Consider the following 25097-nt stretch of genomic DNA (forward strand, 5'->3'; position numbering starts at 1 on the left):
CTCCGTGGGTTAAGGATCCGGCGCTGCTGTGGGCTGGGGTGCAGGTCACAGACGTGGCTCGGATCCTGTGTGGCTGTGGCTGTGGCAAAGGCTGGCAGCTGTAGCTCTGATTCGACCCCTAGCCTGGGAACCTCCATATGCCCTGGGTGTGGCCCTAAAAAGACCAAAACCAAGTGGAAGACGGAGTAATATTCTTTTCCACGCCCTGATGACCAGATGGGCACGTGAGAAAAGAAGGGCATCCCCTAGGGAGCACATATGCCGCAAGTGTGGCCCTAAAAAGCAAAAAATAAAATAAAATAAAAAATAATGGCTTAAAAATGTTCACACTTCCAGTTCCCACTGTGGCAGTAGCTTGGGTCGCTGCAGAGGTGTGGGTTCGAGCCCCAGCCCGATGCAGTGGGTTAAAGGATCAGTTATAGCTAAAGCTGTGAAGCTGTGATGCAGGTGGCAGCTGCAGCTTGGATTTAATCCCTGGCCCAGGAACTTCCATCTGCCACAGGTCCAGCAGCAAAAAAAAAAAAAAAAAAAAATTCCCACATTGATGGGTCGTGCAGTCTCAGCTTAAAAATTTAAAACAAAGAAAAACTCTTACAAATAAAATAAAAAAATAAAAAAGCCCAGAATTATCAAGGCAGGTTGAAAGGTGTTAGTTTGAAAAGGCTGCACACCCAGTGATTCCAACTATATGCCATTCTGAAAAAAGCAAAATTACGGCGACAGTAAAAAAACCCGTGGTTTCCAGGGGTTGGGGGCGGGGAGGGGAAGGAATTCATCTATTCACGTCTAAGCAGAAGAGATTTTCAGGGTGGCCAAACTGTTGGGTGAAACTGTAACAGCAGAAACAGTAGATCCATGTAACGTACACCACAAAGAGTGAACTCTGATGTAAATAGGATGTTAACAACAGGAGGCTGCGTGTGGAGGGCAGGGGGCGTACGGGAACGCTCTGTACCTTCCGTTCAAATTTTTGTAAACCTAAAACCACCATAATAAAAAGGCATTAATTAAAAAATAAAAAATAGGAGTTCCCGTCATGGCACAGCGGAAACGAATCCGACTAGGAACCGTGAGGTCGCAGGTTCGATCCCTGGCCTCGCTCCGTGGGTTAAGGATCTGGCATTGCTGTGAGCTGTGGTGGAGGTTGCAGACGCAGCTCAGATCCTGTGTTGCTGTGGCTCTGGCATAGGCCGGTGGCTACAGCTTGGATTAGACCCCTAGCCTGGGAACCTCCATATGCTTTGGGTGTGGCCCTAAAAGGACAAAAGACAAAAAACATAAAAAAATAAAAAATAAATCCTATAGCTGAATTCCTTTGGCTGTTCACTAGAAATGAACACAACATTGTTTAAAAAAAAAAAAAAAAAAGGGAAAGCCATCCACGTTTTTGACATATTATAGTGAGATTGCATGACACCAAAGACGAGAGAAGATCTTAAAAGCAGCACAGAGAAAAGCAGGTTATATGACAAGGAGGCCGAGAGCTGACTGACCGCCAGCCTCCAAAAGAAGTGAGAAGGAGGAAGCATGTTTTCAAAGAGAGAAAGAGCCGCCTGGAATTTCACACCCAGCTAAACAGTCACGGAAGTCAGGGTGAAATACAGAGGCCTTCACACAGACAAGAACCCGAGTGCTCTCCCTGAGGGAGCCGGCCTGGGCTCTGCCCTCTGTAGGTTTGTGTGTCGGGGGCATGGTCTCTCACCTTTGCAGTGGGCATAGGGCATGGTAAGGGTGTAAGCCTCTGCCCGGTTCAGGAAGGTCAGCGTGGCCTTGCCGTCCAGCAGAGCTGATAGGGAGTTCCCTGCAGAGACAGGGTGGGGGGACCAGTGAGTGGAGACAGATCCTCGGGTGCTGGGGGCCACCCTCTAAGTCACAGGACCTGAGCTCCCTTCCAACAGGCACCTCTGCCTCAGATTCTGTACAAGCCCCGTCCAGGGGGCTCACGTCATTTGTCCTGAGGAGCTACTTAAACTCGCCATGTGTAAATGTTTCTTTCAGTTACTAAAGTAGGGGTTCTCGGGGTGGAGGCTTTGAACCTTTTCAAATTAGGGTCCCTACAGAAACACCCCAGGGAGGCACACGGGAGTACCCAGGGTGCACCAGCCCACTGTGAAAATGATACAAAGGCCCACCAGCTGGAAAGATGCAGACAAACCCTTGGTGCTAGGCTGTAGTGTGGCACTGCCTGGCAGAAAGTCCCGGGATGATGGAACTGTTCTATCTTGTGCCATGTGACATGGTGGCTGCTGGCCACATGTGGCTATTTGTGCTGTGGCCAGAGCAATTGAGAAGCTGCATTTTTATTTAATTTCAATTTTTTTTTTTTGAATTTTCTAGGGCTGCACCCGCGGCACGTGGAAATTCCCAGGCCAGGGGTCCAATCGGTGATGTAGTCGCCGGCCTACGCCCCAGCCACAGCCACGTCAGATCCGAGGCGCGTCTGCGACGTACACCAGAGCTCACGGCAATGCCAGATCCTTAACCCACGGAGCGAGGCCAGGGATCGAACCTGCAACCTCATGATTCCTAGTCGGATTCGTTAACCACTGAGCCAGGACGGGAACTTCTCATTTGAATCAGTTTAACTAGCCACATGTGGCCAGTGGTGCTGAAGTGGACAGCCAGCTCAAGACAGCACCTTTTCATGTGCTTCTTTCTCTGAAGACTCAAAAGGTGCTGGTTCTCTGAGGGGTGCAAGGCCCAGGGGTGGGGGCCGGGCTCTGCCTGACCCCGGGGTCTGAGCACTTTACCAGGACTGGTGGTCCTTGGCTAGGAGAGGCGGGGAGGGACATGCACATGGCCACCAGGAAGGTCTTGGGGACCACCCAATCTGGGAGCCCAGCACCCCCCCCATTTCCTCGAGGTCCTGGGGGCCCAGGGCAGCCCCTCACCGTAGAACCGGGACTTGGCTGTGATGCTGCCACTAATGCAGAAGCCGTCCTTCCGGTTGCTGACGTGGAAGGCGGACACGGGCGGGTGGTGGGACACCTGTGGGCAGAGAGGTGGCTCCCAGAGCGGTCCTGGCAGCTGGCAGCCCCCCCCACCCCGCCCCACCGCATTCCCCCAGCCCCTGGAGCAGGCGCGAGGGCAGCCCCAGCTCTCATCCCAGGCGTCCAGGGAAGCCAGGCCTGAGTGCCGTAACACCCCAGGGCGCCCCCAGGAAAATGGGATGTGCTGCCCCCCTCCCCAAAGAAACTTTCTGCTGTCACAGCTGCGGTGGCGTCTGCACCGCCCGGGAGGAGGCCTGCAGGCAGCAGTGAGGCCAGAGCACTTTGGTGGATGCAAAGGTGGGATCACCAAGAAACCTGCCTTGGGCTGGGCTGGACGGCCCCGCCCACTTTCAGGGCCCCGCCCTCTGCCAGGATCCCGCCCACTGCCAGGGCCCCGCCCACTGCCAGCGCTTGCCTGCTCCGCAATGTAGAAGGTGTGGCTGCTGGTCTGGGGGTGGAACCAGCAGCAGCGGAAGGTCTCCCCCAGGATGGGATTGTAAGGCTTCCTGATCCCCTGCGGGCAACAAGCAGGCATTTGTGAGACACTGGGCGGCCCCATCGCGGGTGGGTGGGGACAGAAGGGCAACAGGGGGCGGTCCGCTGGCCTCTGCCCCAGGTACCTGCAAGGAGAGGGTCTCCAGACTACAGCATCTGGGCCCAGCGCCCACTCCTGCCCTGGGAGACTATGCTTTACCCACGGTCTACACTCTGGGGGGACGGCCTATGCAGTGTCTTGTGCCTTTCTTGGCTCTGAGGGGCACACGGGACCCTAACCACGTCACACTCTCCCTGGACTTCAGGGGAAGCCAGGGCACAGCTCACTAGAAGTCCCCAGTGGCGCCTAAACGACCTTTCAAGTTGAATCCCAAATTCTCCAGCCCCACCCCCACCCCAGACGCTGTTCCTGCTACGTTTCTGTCACCTTTCTGCTCCCAAACGCCCACGTTCACAGGAGACAGTTTCCCTGTCTGGGGAGCCCTCCTTTCAGGCCTCCATGTGGTCCAGCTCAGGCCCCAGATTCGATTCGACGAACCTGGGCCACCCCCTTCATGCCCCCTCCAGCTCTGTCGCTTGCAGCTGTCTGTGCACCTGCCAGCCCCACCCCGGGGCACGTGGGCCCCATGAGTGATGACTTTGCAGAGCGCCCTGGGGGCACACCTGCTCTGCCTTTCTGAGCCTGTCTGCAGCCCCCTAGGTCTGCCCAACAATTCCTCTTCTGCCCAAGCTTCCCAGGCCCGCCTGCAGCAGCCACTGTTCTGTCTCGGGCAGCCTTCCGCAAGGAGCCTCCTCCTCGGAGAAGTCCTCCTGGACTGCCCCCTCTGCCCCAACGACCCACACATCCAGCACTGCTAAGCGTGAATATCCGGCCCTGCCAAGGGTCTGGGGGTCTGCCTGCAGGAGCCTAGGCCTGTGTCTGAACGCAGAAGGCTGCAGCCAGTCAGGAGGCCCAGTCCCACCTCTAACCTACTGCGCAATGAAGACTCAGAGCCACAGTTGTGGTTTCAATCCTGTGTCCCTGTCCTGTGAAAGCCCAGGGCTCCACGCTGGGCTCAGGGGAGGGGGTGGCGGGGTGGGGGGAGTTCAGGCCCCTCTAGTATCTACAACCAGACCAGCCCTGCTCTCAGCAGAGCCTGGGCGGCGGGTTCTCAAAAGGGGCTCTACGAGTAAAAAACAAACTCGGGGAGTTCCCTGGTGGCCTAGGGGTTAAGGACCTGGTATTGTCACTGCTGTGGCACAGGTTTAATCCCTGGCCTGGGAACTTCTGTGTGCTGTGGGCAAGGCCAAACCAAACCAAACCAAACCAAACCAAACACAAAAACCCACAAGTCCCAAGAGTTCCTTGAGGTTCACAGGCAAAAGCCTCTTTCTCGGCACCGTTGGGGGGCAGCTCTTCCTCCGAGGAGTGAACCAGCATGGGCTCTTTAGGGATCGGGACCACCCTGTGGGTCTGGCCTGGCCAGGGGTCCTGGGGGCGCAGATCAAAGGCCAGGTCTGCATCTCTGAGGATCTGGGGCCACCGTGGGGATGATAAGGACACTTCAAGGTCATGCGGGGCAGGGGATGGCCTGTTCCCTGGGCCGGGTCATGTACCAGGGGACAGGCTGGGTGGCCCTCCCACTGGGCCACAGCTCCCCCACCCCAGGCCGGCAGGTACCCCTTACCTTGGGCTTCTTGTAGAAGCCGGACAGGTACCACCGCAGCACGAGCTTGATGCGGCTGTAGGCGTCTTCCTCCAGCGCAGCCCTGCGAGCCGTGGGAGAACACCCTCACTCCAGGCGGGGGCCCTGGCCCACCCCCCCTCCTTCCACTTCAACCTCCATCCGCTGGCTGAAAACCCAGGCCCCGCTCAAGCGGCCCAGCCCCAAAGAGGGGGATGTTTCCCAGCCCCTGGGGAACGGGTTCCCCACAAACCCAGAAAACGTCAGGGTGGCTTGACTGCTGGGGGAGAGGATGCTGCAGGCTCAGGCTGGCAGGATGCCGCCTCCATGAAGCCGCCTGGGCGCTCTTGCCCTCACCCGCCCCCTCTCCGCAGACCCCTGAGCCTCAGCCCGCTTCTGACCTTGGCCAAGGGTAGCTTAAGGGCGCCGATGCCCAGGTTCAGGACTCAGGGTGCAGAGAAAGTTCTGGGGCTCACCTTGAGGGCTCTGGCCCTGACCGCACGTGGGGCTGCCCCCTCCCTCTCCACCAGGTCCTCCCATGGGGTCTGGGCGCCCCCTCACCTCGAGAGCAGGTCGGCGTGGTAGTAATAGTCGGAAAGCTTGTTGAGGAAGGAGCGTGGCTCCAGCACGAAGGTGGGCAGCACGACGCGCGACAGGTCCGTGCCCGGCCGCAGCTGCTTCAGCAGCACCCAGATCAGGCTCTTGTTCTCCTCCGACACCGTCTCCACCTGCGACGCCTCCCCCAGCTGCGGGCAGAGGGGCTGAGGTCAGGCTGTGGCCCCGGGGGGCTACACCCCGCCCCCCGTCAGGAATCCCCCCCGGCCTGGCCCCCACGCCAGCGAGCCGGTCCCAGTTCCATCTGACCCGCGTTTTCCAGCAGGTGCGCCCCAAGCCTGAAGGGGCACTTGCAGACACAGGCCAGCCTGCCTGCCCAAGGTCCCCCCCACAATCTGTGTGAGCCCCCACCCTGGCTGCTGACACCATCTGTGGACCTCGCATGATTCTGTGCTGCGCAGCAGGTGCCAGGCACACAAAGAGACCTCCTACCACCGGGTGACAGGGGCTCCGGGCCTGCACCCCCTCTAGAAAGGGACCTTTCTTATCCAGGGTCACGTGGCTGGGGGGGGCCTCCTGGTGCCCCTCCTCTTTCCTGAGATGTCTAAGCCTCACCCGAGCTCGCGTGCCCTGGAGAGACTGAGCCAGGAATTTTGAGCCATGTCTGGGCAGCGGGGCAGGGACGGGAGGAGGGGAGCAGGGGGACGTGGAGGAGGGGGAGGGGGTGTTGGAGCTCCATCTCCCACTCCTCACTGACCAGCAAGCCCTCGGGCAGGCAGAAGGATCTCTGACCGGGTCACCTAGATGTGGGGACAGCTGGCTAGCAGGGCGAGTGTTCCCAGGCAGGGCTGTCCGTGGAAGACCCCCCACTCTCAGGAAGTCCCATTGAACTGCAGCTCCTGGGCGAATACCAAGCCCGTCCCCCCTCCCTGTGATACCCCTCCCCGCCCCGCCCTGGGCTGTGGCTCCAAGGCCTGGGCTGTGGCAGGACTTGGCTGGCGACCCCCATCCCCTGAGCCCCCAGACGGGCAGCAGAATGGGGTGCCAGCAGCCAGCCCTGCACCAGGGTCCGTCGCCACCCCGCTGGGCTGCCTCAGGCAGTGGGCTTGCCTCTCTGTGCACACAGCTGTGGCCGAGGCCTGGTGGCACCTGTGTGGGCAGCACGCCTGGGCACCTGGGTGGGGGTGAGTCCCTAGAGGCAGGGGTCACATTTGACCCCCAGGAGGCGGTGGCTCCCAGGCTGTGATTTTCAGGCCAGCTTTGGGGCGTACGTGGAGCTGCTGCCCTGGGAACCCCCACATACCTCCCCCTTCATCCCTCTCCCTCTGGCTTCTGCCCCCTCCTCACCACGGAGGGCGCCTTGGTGACGGTCACCACCCCCGATACGGATCCGGGGTCAGCCTCTCCTCCTGCCCCACCTCCCAGCACAGCTGCCCCCCGACTCCTTGGGCTCTCAGGCGCCTTGTCTGTGCTCTGCCTCTGAAGGCCGGGGTGCCCGGGCCCCGGGACCCCTTGGGCTGCGCACTCCAAGCCCTCATGTCTGGATGGTCCCCTGAGCCCCAGGCCCCCCTGCACCAGCGCCCCCCTAGATGTCCAAACCCGGGACCCAGCCCAGCCTCACCCCAGCTGCCACCTCTTTCGCCCAGAAGGCCTGTCTCACAGGGGGCATCGCAGTCGGGCTGGGTCCTGCCTGTCCGCCTCCAGATGCGTCCGGAACCCCCACTTCTCCCTTCTCCATCTGGCCTGGGTCCAAGGTGCCCTCAGCTTCGTCCCCTCCACGCCTCCTCCCTAGCGGGTCCCCGGCTTCCACTATGCCCCCAGCCCTCTGAGAGCCTCACCTGGGCCCCCGCAGGCCGTCACCTAAAACCCACCTGTGTCCTTCCCATACCCTCAGCCCTGGTCCCGCTGCCCTCACCTGGCTCTCCCTGGTCCTGGCCGTGCCCACCTTCCTGCCCCCCCAACCCTCAGGCCCTACAGACCTGGCACCCGCTCCCCGGGGGCCGGCCAGGTGCTGCCCCGCTGCTTCGGGGATGTGGGGCCAGGCGCAGGGGGATGCCGGGGCTCCAGGTGGGGCGGCTCACCTCCCCCAGCTCCTCGTGGACCTGCTCCACGTACGTGGTCCCTCTGCGCACCGGGCCCGCCGCCGGGGCCTCCGACTGGTCACTCCCGCTCTCCGTCTTGCGGCTGTGGTCCTGCGTCTCGTTGTCCGACTCCTCGGCGTTCTCTCTCTCCGACTTGTCTGAGAATCCATCGTTCTCCAGGTGGTTCTCCAGGGAGGACCCGTTCAGTCTGGAAGGTGGATGGCCGCTGGTCACAGGGGGGCCCCTGCACCCTCACCCAGGGCACCCCTCGCCCACACCCCTGTGTTTAAGAGCCTCTGGGATGGGCACTTGACGCCGTGAGCTGCAGCTCACAGATGAAAGCACTGAGGCCCCCGGGGCCCCCAGGCGGAGGCCTGCCTCCTGGGTGGGGTTTGGGCGGCCAGCTCTCTGTTCCCATGGACACGGAGACCCTGTGTGTTTGTGCAGGTGGGAGACCCTGGCTCCAAGGGTCTGTAAGTGAGGGGGCACCGGCTTACGGGAACAGGTCCTGGTCATGGATGGCGGCCAAGGGGGGCAGCCCGCAGAGCGAGGAGGGCGACGCATCCGGCGAGGACCCGGGCTCCCCGTCGCGGCCCTGCTTGCAAGCGCTGAGTCGCAGGAGGCTGGAGCAGCGCAGCGCCAGCTCCAGGGCATCCAGCCAGCAGCGGCCTGCGGGGACGGGGGGATTAGGCTGAGCAGCCCCCAGCCCGGGAGATGCCCACTGCACACTGGGGAGCCCCCCCCGCCACAGAGCCTGCTTTTCTTCTATAGGGCGACCCCCGGTCCCCTACTCCTGGGCATTGTCATAAGCCCATGTTACAGACGAGGGGCTGAGGTCCAGGACCGCCAGTGACCCCCTCAGGGTCACACACTCTTGCCCGCGGGGGCCTTGCCAGCTCCCACGTGTGGAGTCCTCCCTGACGGACGAGGGCGGTCCCTGACGGAAATGGCTTAGACCAACACCACCAGGGTACCCCAGAGGGTGTTAACAGACAAGGGGACACGTGCAGCCAAGCGACACCCGTGTCCTGGGGTGACTACTAACAGCGATGCTACCACTCAGGAGAGTGTCTGTCGCGTGCGTTGTGCCATCAAGTGTTACTCAGACAGGCACCAGGGTCTGTAAGTGGGGGCACAGGTTCAAGGACACTGCACTTGGTTCTTAGCTTGGGATCAAAGGACCTTGAACTTGGTTCTCTGCTTTGCTGAGCCTTTGGAATGCCAACCCCTTGGAGACAGTGCGTTTGCTTCCCCAGCTGTGTGGGGTACCCTTGGGCCTGGCGTTGGGAGGGGTGTGCTGGGGACGTGGGGGAGGGGCTTGCAGGGGAGGCTCCTGCTTCTCAAGGGGACATCTGGGGTCCTGCGGGGGGTGTTCCCTGCAGGCTTGGTTGGATACAGCTCTCCAGCCTGGGCAGAAAGTTCACGGTGCGGGGGAAGGAAGATGCGCGTTTGTGGGAGCAGCACCTGCAGGGTGAGCTGGGAAGCCGGCACCTGCCGAGCAGGGCCTGGGGCCGACCTGTGGGTCCCATGGTTGTCATAAAAGATTATACATCCTGAACAGTATGCATCCTTGGAGCCCATTTCAAGGCCTCCTCCTCCTGATACCCACAGGTGCCGTGTCACCCTTCCTCCCGGATCACGGCCCCCGACCCCATCGTGGACTCAGCTCATGCTTCAGCCTAACCGGCCTTGTCTGATGGTTTGCTGCTCGTCTCTCACACAAGACTGCAGCCTCCATGGGGGCACCAGCTACCCTGTCCATCCCGGGGCCCACGTGGGGCCCGGCACCCAGTAGGAGGCTGGGGCAATGAGGGTGGTGCTCGAGGAGCGCCGGACACCGTGGAGGCTTGCAGGGGGCAGCGTGGCGGGACGGCTGTCAACCCCAAGCTCCAAGCCGGGTGGGCTGGAGCCCGGCGGTCGGGCCAGGCTGCCTCGGGCAGGGCCCTGCCCGCCCTGGACCACCGAGGGTCCCTGGGAGGCGCGCCGGCCCTGAGGGCTCGGGGAAGGGCGCTGGGCGGGGCAGCCGCCTTTCCTCGACGCAGCCACTAGAGGGCGCGCCAATCTCATGCGGTGATTCTGGAACCGCGCATCCCTCCCCGGCCCCAGCGCTTTCCAGCGGGAAGCTGTTTCCCCACGTGCCAAGTGTGCATGATAACAGCAGCACCCGGGGGTGTGGTTGGCGCCCAACGACTGCTATCTCTTGGCTTCAAACAGGGTCACAGATTCTCAGAGCAATCAGAGCCAGGTGACTAGTCACGGTTTGCACAGGGTGGAGGCGTGGAGAACAGAGGCTCAGAGAGGGTGCTGGTGGGAGGGCTTGTCCCCTTGACGTCAGGCTGCCTCCTTGGATCGCGGCGGAAGGGCCTGAACTGGGGCCCCATGCACCTGGCCTAAACCCCACGGGTGGGGGCCCCCTGCTTCAGGTGGGGGCCTGGAGACCCACAGGGCAGGTGAGAACTCACCATCAGACTCCGAGGCGGCCCTGAAGATCAGGTAGCTGCTGGGGAGGGGCTGCGTGATGGAGCCCACGCTCTCACCTTTGGGGCCCTGTGGGGGCAGAGACCCGCATCAAGGGAGGGAACAGCCAGCCATGGGGAGGGGGTGGGGTCACGTGGACACACACTCAGGCACATAGGGACACCTCTCTCAGGACACCCAGGTGGGGTGGCGCACCTGGCCACACGGGCAGCAGGCGGTGAGCAGGCAGCTTCCCACCCTCCGCTCCCCAGCTCTGAGCCCCCACTTTAGCGTGGCCAGAATCGGCATGAGCAAATAAATCCAGGACGCCCAGTTAAATTTGAGCCTCAGAAAAACTATATATAACACACATATATAACACATATAGCTGCATATTTGGGACATAGTTTTATGAAGAAGGTATTTTTGCTCTTCCTTTGAAATCCAAGTTTAACTGGGCACTCTGGAGGTCACCCGGCAACCTGACCCCTTTAGTCCTGGGCTGGGCAGCCCCCTGGGGAATGAGAGGTGAGGTCTGTGCTACAAGCAGCTGCCCCTCCAGGTGTGACCTGATCCCATGGTCACCAGGCCCTGAATCGCTGCCACCCCCACCCCCCCACGGAAGGCCACTGACCACATCTGACCCCCAGACCCCTGAGAGACCTCACCCTTGGAACTGGTAGCCCCGGGACGAGCCCCCCGACCCTCCCGCACAGCACCGTCCCCCACCCCTTCCCTGCACGGGGCCCTCTCCTGGCCCGGCCCTCCTGAGCCTGGCCCGGCACCGCGGTACCTTCACAGCCCAGACGGACTGGTCCAGCGGGTGGAAGAGCTTGAAGCAGAAGCCGTCCTTCTTGGAGGGCCTCTCGATGAGCTCGCAGCAGTGCAGCAGCACCGTGCCCACCCACTGGCCCACCTTGGGCGTCTTGTAGATGAGCAGCACGCCGGGCTTCAGCACGCACCACAGCTTGGTCCAGCTCTTCAGGGTGCCGCGGATCTGCGGGGAGGGCGCTGCCGTTGGTGCCTGCGCGGGACCCACAGGCATCGGGACGGCGGGGGTCGGGGGAGGGTGCACGGGGCTCTGGGCTGCGGGCGGAGCTCTCGGTTAGATTTGGGGGTTGGGCGCACCCTCAGGGTGTAGAAACTCCTGGGCCGGGGATGGAACCTGAGCCACAGGAGTGACAATGCCAGGCCCTTAACCCACAGGCCATAAGGGAACTTCTGTAGCGCGTTGTGTATCCATGCTTTTGTGGAGCCAAAAAAAAAGCCCCCAGGGCTCTGCAGACAACCAAGTTCCCCAGCCCACTTGTCTCCTCTGCCTCGCACAGCAGCCTTGGGTGCAGCAGCTCTGTGCCCATTGTTTGGCAGGGCAAACTGAGGCTTGTGGGCTGAGGAATCACTCAGTGCCTCAGCGAGGTCCGAACACAGGTCCAGTCCCCTGAGGCCCGAGTCTCCCTCCTCTCCTCATCACAGGCTCCACGGGCAGCCTGGGACCCAGAGGGTCGGGACCTTCACCTTAGTTAGAAATAGGGTCTCTCGGAGTTCCCATCGTGGCGGTGCTTAACAAATCTGACCAGAAACCATGAGGTTGCAGGTTCGATCCCTGGCCTTGCTCAGTGGGTTAAGGATCCGGCGTTGCCGTGAGCTGTGGTATAGGTCACGCGTTGCTGTGGCTCTGGTGTAGGCCGGTGGCTACAGCTCCAATTCGACCCCTAGCCTGGGAACCTCCATATGCTGTGGGAGCAGCCCTAGAAAAGGCAAAAAGACAAAAAAAAAAAAAAAAAAAAAAAAAGAAAGAAAGAGAAATATGGTCTCTGTGGACATGACCAACTGAAGACGAGGTCACGCTGGCACAGGGCGGGTCCTGGTCCAGTGACTGTGTCCCTATAGACACAGAGACACTGGGGAGGCCAGGTGTCTGTGGGGCAGAGACTGGGGGGATGCGGCCACGAGCCCAGCAATGCCTGGGGCCCCAGAAGCTGAGAGGGGCTGGCAAGGACCCTCCTTTACAGCCTCAGGAAGGAGCCTGGCCCTGCCAGGATCTTGACCTCAGACACTGGCCTCTGGACCTGGCACCACTTTCTTGTTTTAAGCCACCTGCGTGGGGCCCTTTGTTGGGGCAGCCCCAGGACCCTGATGGAGCTTTGCAGCAACCACTGTGGCTAACTGACCCCCGAGCGGCTGGTGGCTTTGCGTGCCCCCGGGGAGCCCTCCCGGCGGAGCCGAGGCGTCCTGCTCACCTTCAGGCTGTCGGCCATGATGACCACGCTGGGGTCGGTCAGGGCGCTCAGCAGCTGCTTGGTGGCACGCTTCTTCTCCTGGCGGTAGCTCTCCTTCTGCGCCTGCGCCCAGGATGCCCGCAGGGGGGTTGAGGCACAAGGCCCCCGGCTGGCCCTCCCTGGCGTCTCCCACCCGTGGGGGCCTTCACGGTCCAGCCGGGGGACGAGGATGGGGGCAGGGGGTGGAGAGGCAGGGGGGCCAAGGAGGTGGCCAGGCTGCAGTCTATCCCCTCCCTCTGGCAGGCCTGGGTGCCCGAGCACCCCACACGACACACCTGTGCCCCCTCCCCGGGCCCACCTTGAGAGCTTCCTTCTTGGTGACCTTGGCTGTTGGGGACACACATTCCTTGTCGGACCCACTGCACAGCCTGTACTCTGCCTGCGGGAGAGACTCAGGTAGGGGGAGAAGGGAAGGGGCGTGCGGCCCGGGGAGGGGGTGGTGCCGGGGGGTGCAGGAAGCAGGAGAAAGGCACCTGGCAGCCCCCTGCCCCGTGCCCGGGTCACTGGCATTTCCAGGGACGCGGGGGGATGGAGGAAACAGCCCGAGGTGAGTGAGCGCATGAACAAGAGCTGGGGTGCGCCGCCCTGTAGGGAGAGTCGAAGGTGGGCCCTTCCCTGGGGGCCTGCGCTGGGCTCACGGCAATGGGACCTTCCCCGCGGTGATCGGGAGGGGTCGCTCTTAGTCGCCACCGTGTCCTCAGCCCCCAGGCAGGGAGGGCCCACATGTGCCATGGGACCCCATGCAGGGTGCCCTGACAGCGCTGCTCAGGAGCCAAGGCCCCGGCCCTCTCCTGAGCCCGCCCGCGCCTGCGGGGAGGAGGGAGGGCCGGACCCAGGAGAGGGCACAGCTGGCCAGGCCCGCTGGGCAGCCGCATTCAGACCTCTGGGGGTGGAAAGGGCCTTGGTCCTTTTATGGATGGGAAACTGAGGCCCGGGTGGGGAGCGGGGAGGAAGCCAGGACCACAGGCTGTGCGCCACCTGCAAGCCCAGGATGGGTTTTCCAGGGGCTGGGGACAAAAACCATCAACGTGAGATGTGACAATGCCATGAGATTGAGGTCTCAGCCTTGGCCACGTCGGTTCGCTGGCGTGCTGTCCGGGGATGCATGTGCTTAAATTTAACGGGAGCATCAAGTTCTCCAGAGCCTAAAATGCTCCCTCTCTGGTCCTTTGCAAGAGTTGGCCTGCCGTGCTCTGTCCCCAGGGACCTGAACTGGCCGGTGGGCTGGTTGTCCCCACAGCACCACGTGCCAGGCGTGGCCTCGGGGGCTGGGGTTAGAACCGAGACAGGCTGGCCACAGACAACGGTGGGGAGTATGTGTGTGCATCTGTGAACCACTGCAGCTTCTTACCACTCCCTGCAGGTGAGGAGGCTGTGGCACAGAGAGGCTCAGAACCTGCCTGAGGTCACACAGCTCGTGAAGGGCTGAGCTGGGGTTGAACCCAGGCAGTCTTACCCTGGTGGGGGGGTGGGGGCGCCCCTCCGAGGAAAGACATCCCAGATTCCTAGGAAGAATGGGAGATCTGCTCTCGGAGCAGCCCCTCAGCTGGGGGGGTAGGGGGCGATGAGAAGGAACCAGTCCTTCAGGACCCTGGCGGGGTGACAACCTCTGTAGGCCGGGCGGGGATTCTCTGCCTGGTGCCCCCAGCTACTTTAGCACATGCTGTTCCCCTGCCCTAATGCTCTTCCCTGTTGTCAAGCAACCCCTGCTCTTTCCCCAGAGTAAGGACGGCTCTGATCACTCCGCTGGCAGCAGACCCCAACACCACCACCCACCCCTGCCCACCCGGCACTCTCTGTGGTCACAGCCGCACAGATGCCAGAGCTCCCGTGGGGTTGGCGTCACCCCGGCAGCCCCTTGGCCCTGGCAGCTGGGAGCTCCCCCAGCATCTTGAATGAGTAAGTAGCTGAATGAATGAATGAGCCCTCTGCCCACTCCCCACGGCCCAGCTTTCCTCCAGATGCGGCTAAAGGGGGCAGCAGAGGAGATGAGGGGCAGACTGGGGATGGGACAGCCCTGCCACCCTCTGCTCCTGGGCCCTGCAGCGCCACTGGGTGGGGTCACTGCAGCCCCCGCCCAGTGCTGGAGTCGGAGCCTCCCACGCCTCTGTCCCAGCACCCTGCGGGCCCACCAGCCGGCTCCGCCCTCCTGCCCACTCCCTCGGGCCACCGACGTCAAGGCGGAGTGATGAATGACCCTCAGAAACGAGGGATGCCGTTCAGACCCATAAACGCTGGGCTCTGACCAGGAGCGTGTGGCCTACGAAAGTTCCTTTATTTTTTCATCTAAAAAAATTTCTGGCCACGTCCGAGGCACGTGGCAGTTCCCAGGCCAGGGACTGAACCTGTGCCACGTGCCACAGCAGTGATGATGCTGGATCCTTAACCGCCAGGCCATCGGACAGCTCTGAAAGTGCCTTTACATGTTTTATTTTCATTACTTTCTTTTTCTTACTAGGGCTACACCTGTGGCATACGAACTGACCCCAGGCTAGGGGCCAAATTGGAGCTGCAGCTGCCAGGCTACACCACGGCCACAGCAATGCCAGGTCTAAGCCATGCCTCTGACCTCTGCCGTACCTTATGGCAACGCTGGGTCCTTAACCCACTGATTGAGGCCAAGGATTGAACCCACATCCTCACGGATCCCAGCTGGGTTCTTAACCCGCTGAGCCACAATGGGAGCTCCTGAAAGTTCCTTTAAAAGAGTCATCCGGGATGACCTACAGAATGGGAGAACGCGTGTGCGTTCGTGTATCTGACCAGGATCGAGGATCCAGAATAGAGAAAAAACTTACAACCTGACAAGTAAAAGGGACCCGATTCAAAGGCGGGGAAGGACTTGGGGAGAGGCTTCTCCAGAGGAGACACACAGACGGGCCATAAGAAAGTGAAAAGATAAAATGAAGAAAAGGGAGTCCCCATGGTGGCTCAGCAGTAAGGAACCTGACTAGCATCCCTGAGGACAAGGGTTTGATCCCTGGCCTCGCTCAGTGGGCTAAGGATCCAGCGTTGCTGTGAGCTGTGGTGTAGGTCGCAGAGGCAGCTCGGATCCGGCGTTGCTGTGGTTGTGGTGCAGGCCGGCAGCTATAGCTCCGATTGGACCCCTAGCCTGGGAACCTCCATCCGCTGCAGGTATGGCCCTAAAAAGCAAAAAAAATTGGTAAAAAGGTGCAGCAGCGTCAGCCTTCGGGGGGGCAGAACTCAAACCCTCTCACTTCACACCCTGGGCGGCTGCAGGGCTGGTTGAAAAGGAGGAGAAACTGCTGGGCAATGAGGATGTGAGCGGTGGGAACCCTCTTGTGAGGTGGGACTGAAGAACGGGGCAGCTGCTGGGAAGAGTCTGGCGCTTCCTCAAAAAGTCAAATAGGGAACCTTCTAGAATGCCATCTTGCCACAGAATTCCCAGGAGGCCCAGCAACTCCACTCTCAGGTAGAAACCCCAAAGGCCTGAAAACGGGAACTCAGACGTTTGTATACACATGTTCACAGCGGCTCGGTTCCCAACAGAAGGAACGTGGAAGCAGCCCGAGTGTCCCCCAAGCGATGGGCAGACAAGCCGACTGTGTGGTCCAGCTCAGCTCTGAGAAGGGAAAGAGGGGCTGGCCCCCGCCCCGCCTGGATGGGCTCAGAACATGATACGCTCGGGGAAAGGCGCCTTGCTCCCCAAAACCACAGCTTGCATGACTCTCTGGATACAAAATGTCCAGAACATTGGAACAGAAATGCCCCCCCGCTTCCACAGACGCAAAGCAGAGTAGCGGGTGCAGGGGCTCTGCGTGGGGTGGGGAGTGACTGCTGATGGGGCTTCAGTTTGGGGTGAGGAGAGGTGGTGGTTGCCTGATATGGCGAATGCACCAAATGCCACTGAATTGTTCACTTCAAATGGTGACTTACCTGCTAGTTGAATTTTGTCTCATGAACACACTTATAATATCTGCACATACAAACGTGTGTATATAAAGAATGGTTTATGTTACAATCTAATATATTATCTTACATTGTATTACACTAGATCATACTGTGTTATGTATTAGGTAACATCTAATGTTACTGTATTTAATAGACTTGTCTTCTGTGTGTTAGAGTTTGTATCTTTCCCCAAGCCATGCCCTTTTCTTGCAGCCACTTGGAAGTTCCCAGGCCAGAGATCAAATCCGGGCTGCACCTGCCACCGACAGCACAGCTGCAGCAATGGTGGATCCTTGACCCTCTGCACCCGTCCAGGTGTCGAACCCAAGCCTCTGCAGTGACCCGAGCTGATGTAGAGCTAACACCAGATCCCTAACCCGCTGTGCCACAGCGGGAACTCCACGCAGTGCTCTTTAAAACAACCCCACGCGGGTCTTAGGCAGCTGGGGGTGTGCCAAGCTGGCTTCCAGACTCGCTCGTTCTGCCCGGCACCTGTCTTCCTCTAGGACCTCAGCTCCGGGAGGGAGGGACTTGGTCTGAGCCAGAACCGCATCCGCAGCCCCCGCATTAGAGCAGGTCTTGTAGGGCGGGGGTGCCCAGTTACTGAGGGAAGGAGATCTGATCTCCGAGCCCAGCGTTCCTGCCAACATTGGCTGTGGTGTTACTGGGTTTACTGCTCTGCGGCATACTGAACACGAAATGACCGTGTTACCGACATTTTTATAAAATAAACTTGTATCTCAAAAAAATTAACACGTCATGGACAGGTGACGGGTAAACACGATGTGGTCCAACCACGCAATGGACTATGATGAGCCTTAAAAAGGAAGAAAATTTTGGCCCAGGCTACAACCTGGTGAACTCTGAGGACGTTGAAACTGAGTGAAAGAAGCCAGACCTGGAAGGATGACCCTACAGGCTTCCGCTTCCGCGAGGTCCCTGGGGGCATGGAATGCACAGAGACAGACAGACAGCAGGAGGGTGGGAACAGGGGGCTGGTGAGGAGGAGAGGCGAGGAGCCAGTGTCAATCTGGCAAGATGAGAACGTTCTAGAGATGCATGGTGCTCATGGCGACACAAGATGTATTTTAATGCCACTGAGCTGCGCCCTGAAAAATGCTTCGGAGGGTAAATTGTGTGTTATGTGCATGTTACTGAAATTAAAAAAATTTTAAGTTAAAATCACACACACACACACACAAATGCAGGTGCTCTCCCAGCAGCTGTTTGTCCTGGGGGCCGAGCTGGGGAAACTCCGTCTTGTGGGAGGGGGACCACGACAGGCCTGGCTTCTGCCTCTCTGGAGGGGGACCCAGGCAAAACCGGGAGACCACGACCAGCCCCCTGTCTGACGGAGGAGGGCGTGGGGTCCCAGGGGAGCTCTGGGCCCCACGGGGTGTCCGAGCCAGGGAGAACCGGCCTCTCTGTGCACCGACCCCGTCCACAGCCAGACCCGGGGCCTCCAATCCGGGGGCCGTGGTCCCCCGGGCTGAGACCCTTCGCGGGGAAGGGTGTGTTGACGATGCCACACCTGTGTCCCCAGCCCTGGCACCTTCCCTGGACTGAAGCTTCTGCCCGGCGGGGCCCAGCGGGCCAGAGCTGGGAGGGGCCAGACTGGGAAGAAGAGGCTCTGTGTGTGTGTGTGTGTGTGTGTGTGTGTGTAGCCCTGTGTCTCCGTGTGTGTGCGTGTGCGCACATGTGCGTGTTTCCAGAAGTCGGGTCCCCCGGGGGAGGGCACAGCGCAGGCAAAGGCAGAGGAGGAAGGGGACAGCTCACACCTGGGCGGGTCTCCCTAGGACAGAAGGGCCCTGGGGCCTCCCTTAGCCCCGGGTGAGGTTCTGTCCCTGAAGGCCACCTGGCGGCCGCAGCCTTCCCCGGGCCCTGCCTCCTGGTGCCACGTCACTCCGGGAAGGCGGCTTTGATGAAACACCCAACGAGCGAGCTCTGTGCCTCCGACCCCCGTCCTCCCACGGGGACCTCTTACCGGCGGCACCTTGGTGGCAGAGCCTGGGGTCGGGGGCCCTTCGTCCCTTGGTGGTGACGGGCCGTTGGGCTCCATGTCCTTCCCTGCAAGAGAGTGGCCAGAGTGAGGACCTGGGCACGGCAGCCGGGCGGCTCCTCTGCTGGCTGCCTGCGCACGTGGCAGGCAGGGCAGGAAGCCAGCCCCGGCGGGACACTGCCCCAGAGATCGAATCCACACCAGCCAGCGTCATGTCGGGAGGGGGTGTCACTGTCACCGCCCAGAGGGGGGTGTGACTGCTGGGAGGAGCCTGCCGGGGTGTCGAGGTGCTGGCGTGGCCTGTGCTTTGGGCTCTTCACCGCTGTTTCAGGGGAAGGATGCAGGGCCCAGGCAGGTTCAGGGTGCTGGGAACCCCTGGCCACCTCCCACACCCCAAATCCTCTGGCGGGAACTCCATCGCCCTGCGTGCTGGACTCCTGGAGGGAGGTGGCCGGCACGGTCCCCGCACCCTCCCGGGCAGGCGTGCAGCTCCTCTCCAGCTTGGCTGAGGAGGAAGAAGGGAGGCAGGGGTGTCTGGTCCCATCCTGAGGGGCGCTGCCCCTTCTGTAGCTCTGTTTGTTCTGCAGCTGGTTCCTGAAGCTCCAGGGAGGAAGAAGAGGGCGAGGTCTCAGAGGAGCCGTGAGGCCACCTGAGGGCCACGCCCACCTGCTTCCTGCCCCTGGCTGCTTATGGCTGGTGGCTTACAGCCAGGTCCCTGCGCTGAAGCAGAGGTGGTCCCGACTCGGGGGAGGACCGCCCTGAGCGGGAGGCGAGAAGAGGGGCCTGGGGGGTCTGCAGACCCCAGAGCCCTGGGAAGGGGCTGGGGGCTGTGCTCTGCAGAAGGGCCAGCGCGGTGACCTGGGGGAGTGACGCTGTCTTGCAGGCCCAGGCGCCCCTGGGGCAGGTGGCAGGGAGGGTGGGGGGTGTCCAGCTTCTCTGCCCTCTGCTCTGCCTCCCCGAGCCCTGACCGAAGCCGGGCTGGGTGGTGAGCATGGGGGTGCCCTCCACGCGCAAGCCCCTTTCTCGAAGGTGCTCTGGACTGAGGCACCGTCTTGGGGGCCTGGCCCACGCCCATCGGAGGCAGCTTCCCAATTTGGGTGCCGGCTCCCTGGCGGTCGGAAGCCGGGCCCCAGCTGCTCTCCCTCAACTGGTCCATGCTGCCTCCTCGCCCTGCCCATGGGCCCTGCCACCTGGTCCTGCGCTGCTTGGGCTGGTGCTCTGGCGACCCAATATCTGCCAGCTGGGACCAGTCCTTCCCCCCTCCCCCTGCTCCCAAGGGGCCTGCGTGGCAGGGATGGGCGTCGGCTTTGGCTTTACTTCCCGGGCCTCGCCTGCTGTGGACCTGGACTAGGCCCCCCCACGGAGCCTGTTCCCCATCTGCCGGAGGAGACTTTGGGTGGGTGGTCCTGGCAGCCCCTCGGGTCCTACGGCTCATCGCCCGTCCCTGTCCTGGTCTCCTCCAGGGGCAGGATGGATGCTGGGACCAGGAGGGTCCCTCCTCGGCCCCAAAGCAGGTGGCGGGAGCAGGGTGGGCCAGAGGCCTCCCAGGGTCCTCCTTCCATTTCCCTGGGGCACCAGAGGAAGGACAGGGCTCCTGGGGACAGTGGCCGCAGACACGGCAGAGCAGGCTCAGCTCAGACTGGCGGGTATTAACCCAGCACTGGGGGCTGGGGTGGGAGCACGGCGAGGGGAAGGGACCTGCCCGAGGCCACACAGCCGACCTCGAAGCGCAGACGGCGCAGGTCCCCGCGCCGGCGACCGGGCCCCCGAGCGAGCACGCTGACCTGGACCCAGAGGGTAGAGGTCATTCTCTCCTCCCAGGAGCAGGTTGCGGCTGAGTTTCCGGGGGTCCACTTTCTGGGGGGTGGAGGAGGGCGGACACAGGGAGAAGCGGCGTCGCAGAAAGGCCTCCTCCTTCATGGCGTGGGCGCTGGGGGGCTTCTGGAAGGAAGCGGGAGAGCAAGGTCACACCTTATGCCCCGAGGCAGGGCCGTGTGGCAGGGGACCCTGTCTTACAGCCAGGCCCCCACTCAGGGGATGTCTCAGAAACAGGACAAGGAGGGCCCGGGGGACCTGCGGTCCCTCAGCCCAGGGAACACTGCCTGGCCCTGCTCAGGCTTGCCAGGGCCTGTGTCAGGACCCCGCCTCCCAGGTCCAAACAGGCTCCCTAGGACCCCAGCCACAGTGAAGGGGGGCTGAGAGGGGTCATGGACCCATGCTGGTCCCTCCCCCGCCCCTGACCTCCCCTCCCTGGTGACAGAGCACCATGGTGGGGAGACAGCCACAGATACACACAGGGGAGCTGCCCGGGAGAGGGAGTGGGGGGGCGGGGCAGCCCCAGAGCGCAGGGGCCAGGGGACATGGCGCTGGGGGTGTCCCTGAACCTGGCCTGCCCATCCCCGAGGACTCGGCGAGACCACCCCCGCCCCCGCTTCCGCCCTCTTTCAGTCACCTGACTCCTCGGCTTCCACTCCTCTGCTAGGTTTCTGATACCTGCTCCCAAAGCGCCTTAACCCGCAGAGAACCGCAGGTGCATGGGGCAAAGTCAGCCCGAGATGTCACCCTCCTGGTTGAGCTTCCTTCACAGCACTGCCCAAACCAGTGCCAGGGGGTCCGTCCACTTGAAGGAGCAGCTCTGGAGAGGCCCTGCCACTGCCCGGCTCTGCGGTTCTCTCTCTCTCCTGCCCTCGTGCCGCCCTGCCCTGAGCTGTCGGCACCGTGTACTGATGTCAGCCCATTTTACAGATGAGAAAAGTGTGGCTCCAAGAGCTGAAGACCTAGCCCTGTGGTCATGGCCTGGCAGGTGTTGGCAGAGCAGGGGATCTGGTTCCAAATCCTGGGCTCTGTCCACTCCCTGAGGTTGGGCTCCATAAAGGCCCAGACTCATCTCTCCTCCAGGCTCAGGGGTGCTGTCTGCCACCACCCTGGGTGGGCGGATGGCTTGCCACCAAGTCCAGGACAAAGGCGCCACTTTCTCCCACGGCCCTGGGCCTTCCTCGAGGGGGCAGCAGAGACACAGAGCCTTTCCTGCTGCGACAGGTGGGTGAGGAGAACAGGGCAGAGCTTTAGGAGTGGGCGGCCATCCATCCACCCACCCATCCATCCTCCATCCATCCATCCATCCATCCACCCATTTGCCAGCAATCCATCCACCCATCCATCCATTCTCCCACCCACCCATCCATCCGTCCATCCTCCATTCACCCTCCATCCATCCATCTACCCACTTGCCCATCCGACCTCCCCCCCCCGTCCTCCTCCATGAATCTCTCTAGACAGTCAGCCGAGAAGCCTGACTTCCCTTCCCCCTTTCTTCCCATCTGCCCAGTAGTCAGACACATCCAAGGTGACATTCACAGGGCTGCCCTGCTGGTCCACCACAAGCACTCTCTGATCTGAATGCAGTGCAGGTGTGCACCAGTGGGTGTCCCCTCTGTGTCCTGACACCCCCCCCCCAGACCCTGCGGGTGCCCCTGCAGGCCACCCCTGACCTGCTCAGACAGGGAGGGGCTGCTCTTCCTCAGCAAGGCTTCAGGGTCTACATGCAGCCCCGTGGTCCGCCCAAAGCCCACCCCTGGCTGCCGTTGACCAAGCCCCATCTCGGTTGGGGTTGAGGATGAGGAGATGCCGCTTCATTCATTTCAGAGGCAAAGCCAGCCCCTCTCCCGGTGGCTCCACACTGGGTTGAGAACACCCTCTGGCCTCTGTCCCCTTGTCCCTGTTTGTCAGTGCGTCCAGCATCCTGCCTGCTGCTCACATCTCATTCCCGCCTGGCATTCTCACCCACTCTGCCCCGGCCACACTGGGCCCCTTTGTTTCTTGAATGGGCCGAGCCTGTGTCTGTGGGGGCCGCTGCTCTGACGTCCCCCAGTGCCCTCGCCCACGTTCTGTCCCTATGGCTGGATCCTTCTCGAATTCTACCCTCAGGTCAAATGTCACTTTCCGGGGGCTGTCACCTCTCTGTCTCACACAGTGCGGCGTCTCCGCGGAATTCTGCAAGTTACCAGAGGGTTCACTCCGCCTTCCTTCTGTGCTAACTGCACCCCCCATAGGATGCAAGTTCCAGAAGGGATATAGCAGGGGCTATCTGTCCCCTTTGCTGCATCTCTCCAGGCCTCGGGGACCCCAGAGGGCTCTGGGGTGAATGAAGGCAGCTCAGCAAACACCCTGGGCTCTGCGGGTCCGGGGAGGAAACTCAGAGGCGCCCAGGATTGGTCTGAAGCCGATTTCCAAGTTCCTGTCCCAGGCGTCCCACCACGCCTGGCACAGCGGAGGAAGGAGGCCCTGTGCCCAGGATCTGGCAGGAGGACCGTCAACCTCAGCTCGGCTGACCACGCCCTCAGCCTTCGGCTCCCCCCTCTGGGTGGATGCTGGAGGCTCGCACCCCGGGGGCGCAGGCGCCTACGAACCGGTCCAAGAGGGAGGCGGGGGGAGGGAAAGATGCCTGGGTGGATGGATGAGGGAACAGACTCCCGGCTGAGCAGCAACAACCACACCCATGGTGGGCAGCCCTCCCTCTGTCCCCACTGCCTGCCGGGAAGCCCTGGGCCTGGGCTCTGGTGCCCAAGGGCTCAGGGCATGTTCTCTCCAGGGCCACCCCTGGGGCCCCTGAAGCCTGGGTTCCACCTGCCCTGACCGGCCTCCCTGACCTTGGATGGCCAGCCTGAGCCCCCACGACAGCAGCACCCCTCCCGTTACCCTGGTTACGGGGATGTTTGTGCGTCTGTACACAGCTGGTTCCGCCCAAAGCCTTGCCCTGCTGATGTAAGTGAGGCCGACTGGACCTTCCGCTGTGGCTTTGCCTGGCTCTTCCTGCCAGATCAGTCACCGAGAGGACCCTGCAAGGCCTGGGCGCCCTAAGGGGGGCTTGTACAAGGCCAGGACGCAGGAGAAGGGGGGGCGGGAGGGGGCCAGCTTGATGGGAGTGAGCAGGTGTCTGTGGACTGGGACTGCCCAGCCCCGGCCCGCGCCTGTGGAAGAAGGTTTGCCAGCCTTGAGCTCAGCAGGGAAGCCACGGCGGCCCCTGCTCAGACCCAAGGCCAAGCCAGCCCCCGGCCCCCACCCCACCCCCGCTCCCCTTGGCCTGGGAGGGCGTGGCGGTGCTTCCCAAGCTGACCTGCAGGTTCAGCTCGGGCTGCAAAGGCTCAAGACACAGCAGGGCTGGCCTCCCGCCCCACCTCGCGGCCCTGACCTGGCTCGCCGTGTGGCTGCCCCTCTCTGGGTTACTCTGTACAGTCAGACCTTGCAAGAGATGGCGGGACCAGGCCCCAAACCTCTGGGACAGGAAACCCTTAGAGCTGGGGCCGGGGGTGGAGGCTCGCTGCCAGCGGCCGCGGTTCTCAGCAGAGGCTCGGATCCCAGAGCCCTCTCCTGCTCTCTGTCCTGGGGAGGGTGTCTACCCTCTGGGGGCCCTGGGACACACGTTTCTCCTGCTTTAGTCCGTCCCTGCCATAACTCCCTGCTGGGCTGGGCTTCCGTGGAGGGGAACCCTCCTGGCCGTTCCTCCCCAAAGCCCTGGGTAACCTCAGGCCAGGCACCTGTAGGGTAAGTGCAGCATTTCAGGATGAATTAGCTGTACGGGCAAGGGGGCTGGAGAGGGGCCAGAGCTGCTGCGTGTCAGGGAACAAGTCAGACAAGCTCCCCCCCACCGCCCCTGCAGCCCTGCTCCATGCAAAGTGGTGACTGCCTGGGCATCCAGGGACCGACCCACCTCCCTGGTGCCCTCTGAGCCCCGTGCTCTCCTCGCAGCCTGCTCCAGACTCCTTTGCCCCACCTGCACTCCGGAAGCAGGATGCCCGCGGCTGATGGGCACCATGGGGTCCTCAAGGGAAACGTCACTGACAGTAGCTGTCAGGGCCCCGCAGCCTCAGCGAGGCACTCCATGGGTGGCGCCTGGGTGCAGTCCTGCCCAGCAGCAGGGGCTGGACAAGCTGACCCCTGAGGTCTACCCACGCCCAGAAGCCTTCCTGTTCCCCTTCCTCAGGGTGCCCCACTTCCTCCTGCCCCGCTGAGGCTCCTGGGACACGTGGAGGTGGCGGGGGGGGGGGACAGTCAGGGGGCACGGTCGGGGGGCAGTCATTCGCCTCTGGGCTTGGCCCCCCTCCCCCTGTGTGAGTCGAGCAGGGTCCTTGGCTTCCGCATCTCACTCGGGGCATGAAAGCCCCCAGCATCCTGGGGAGGTGGGTCCCACGTGGTGCTGGCCTGGAGTAGATGGTGACCGGGTCAGGTTCTGAGCTCCAGCACTCATTTGGACACCTGGCAGGTGACAAGCCCTGAGCCAAGGCCCATGGGCCAACAGCGAACCCCACCAGAGCGCCCCCAACTCAGGAGCCGGCACACTGCCCCCCCCCCCCGGAAGCTGCCTTCCCAGCAGCTATTTGCCTGCAAACGCTGTCCCCTCCCGCCACCACCCAGACGCCCACCTTGGGGCCAGAACAATGGAATCCATAGAGACAAAGGTCACTGGCGCCTTCTGGGCCCACACAGGCTGGATGCCTTATCTGGGGCCAGAATCTGCTGAGCTGCTCACTCTCGGTGGGAGGCTGAGGCTCTGAGAAGGCGCCAGAGAATCCAGACGCACATCCCACCTGCGGGTGTGGACGTGGCGGGGCGGCAGGGGATTCGGATCCCAATCCTCACGCTGGGAACAGGTCCAGCCCTGCCTC

The 25097-nt window shown here is 62.0% G+C and overlaps 1 protein-coding gene across 2 annotated transcripts in view; it reads right to left on the minus strand.

Moving 5' to 3' along the window:
- The window catches only part of OSBPL5 (oxysterol binding protein like 5), a 60332-nt gene that overhangs the window by 9944 nt on the left and 25291 nt on the right, over positions 1-25097 (minus strand). The window contains exons 1-14 of one of the 2 annotated variants that reach the window (XM_021082638.1): positions 24206-24339; positions 20217-20373; positions 18418-18500; positions 12820-12900; positions 12483-12584; positions 11036-11239; positions 10248-10332; positions 8283-8454; positions 7786-7993; positions 5711-5895; positions 5153-5234; positions 3406-3504; positions 2892-2988; positions 1703-1801 (exon numbers count right to left, since the gene is read on the minus strand). In XM_021082638.1, coding sequence (XP_020938297.1) covers positions 1703-1801; positions 2892-2988; positions 3406-3504; positions 5153-5234; positions 5711-5895; positions 7786-7993; positions 8283-8454; positions 10248-10332; positions 11036-11239; positions 12483-12584; positions 12820-12900; positions 18418-18500; positions 20217-20373; positions 24206-24247 — 1696 coding nt within the window. In that variant the 5' untranslated portion in view covers positions 24248-24339. Of the gene's footprint in view, positions 1-1702; positions 1802-2891; positions 2989-3405; positions 3505-5152; positions 5235-5710; positions 5896-7785; positions 7994-8282; positions 8455-10247; positions 10333-11035; positions 11240-12482; positions 12585-12819; positions 12901-18417; positions 18501-20216; positions 20374-24205; positions 24340-25097 lie in introns of those variants that run through there. The other variant, XM_021082639.1, reaches the window with a different exon arrangement.

The sequence above is a fragment of the Sus scrofa genome, chromosome 2, assembly GCF_000003025.6.
Source record: "Sus scrofa isolate TJ Tabasco breed Duroc chromosome 2, Sscrofa11.1, whole genome shotgun sequence".
NCBI classification, from domain to species: domain Eukaryota; kingdom Metazoa; phylum Chordata; class Mammalia; order Artiodactyla; family Suidae; genus Sus; species Sus scrofa.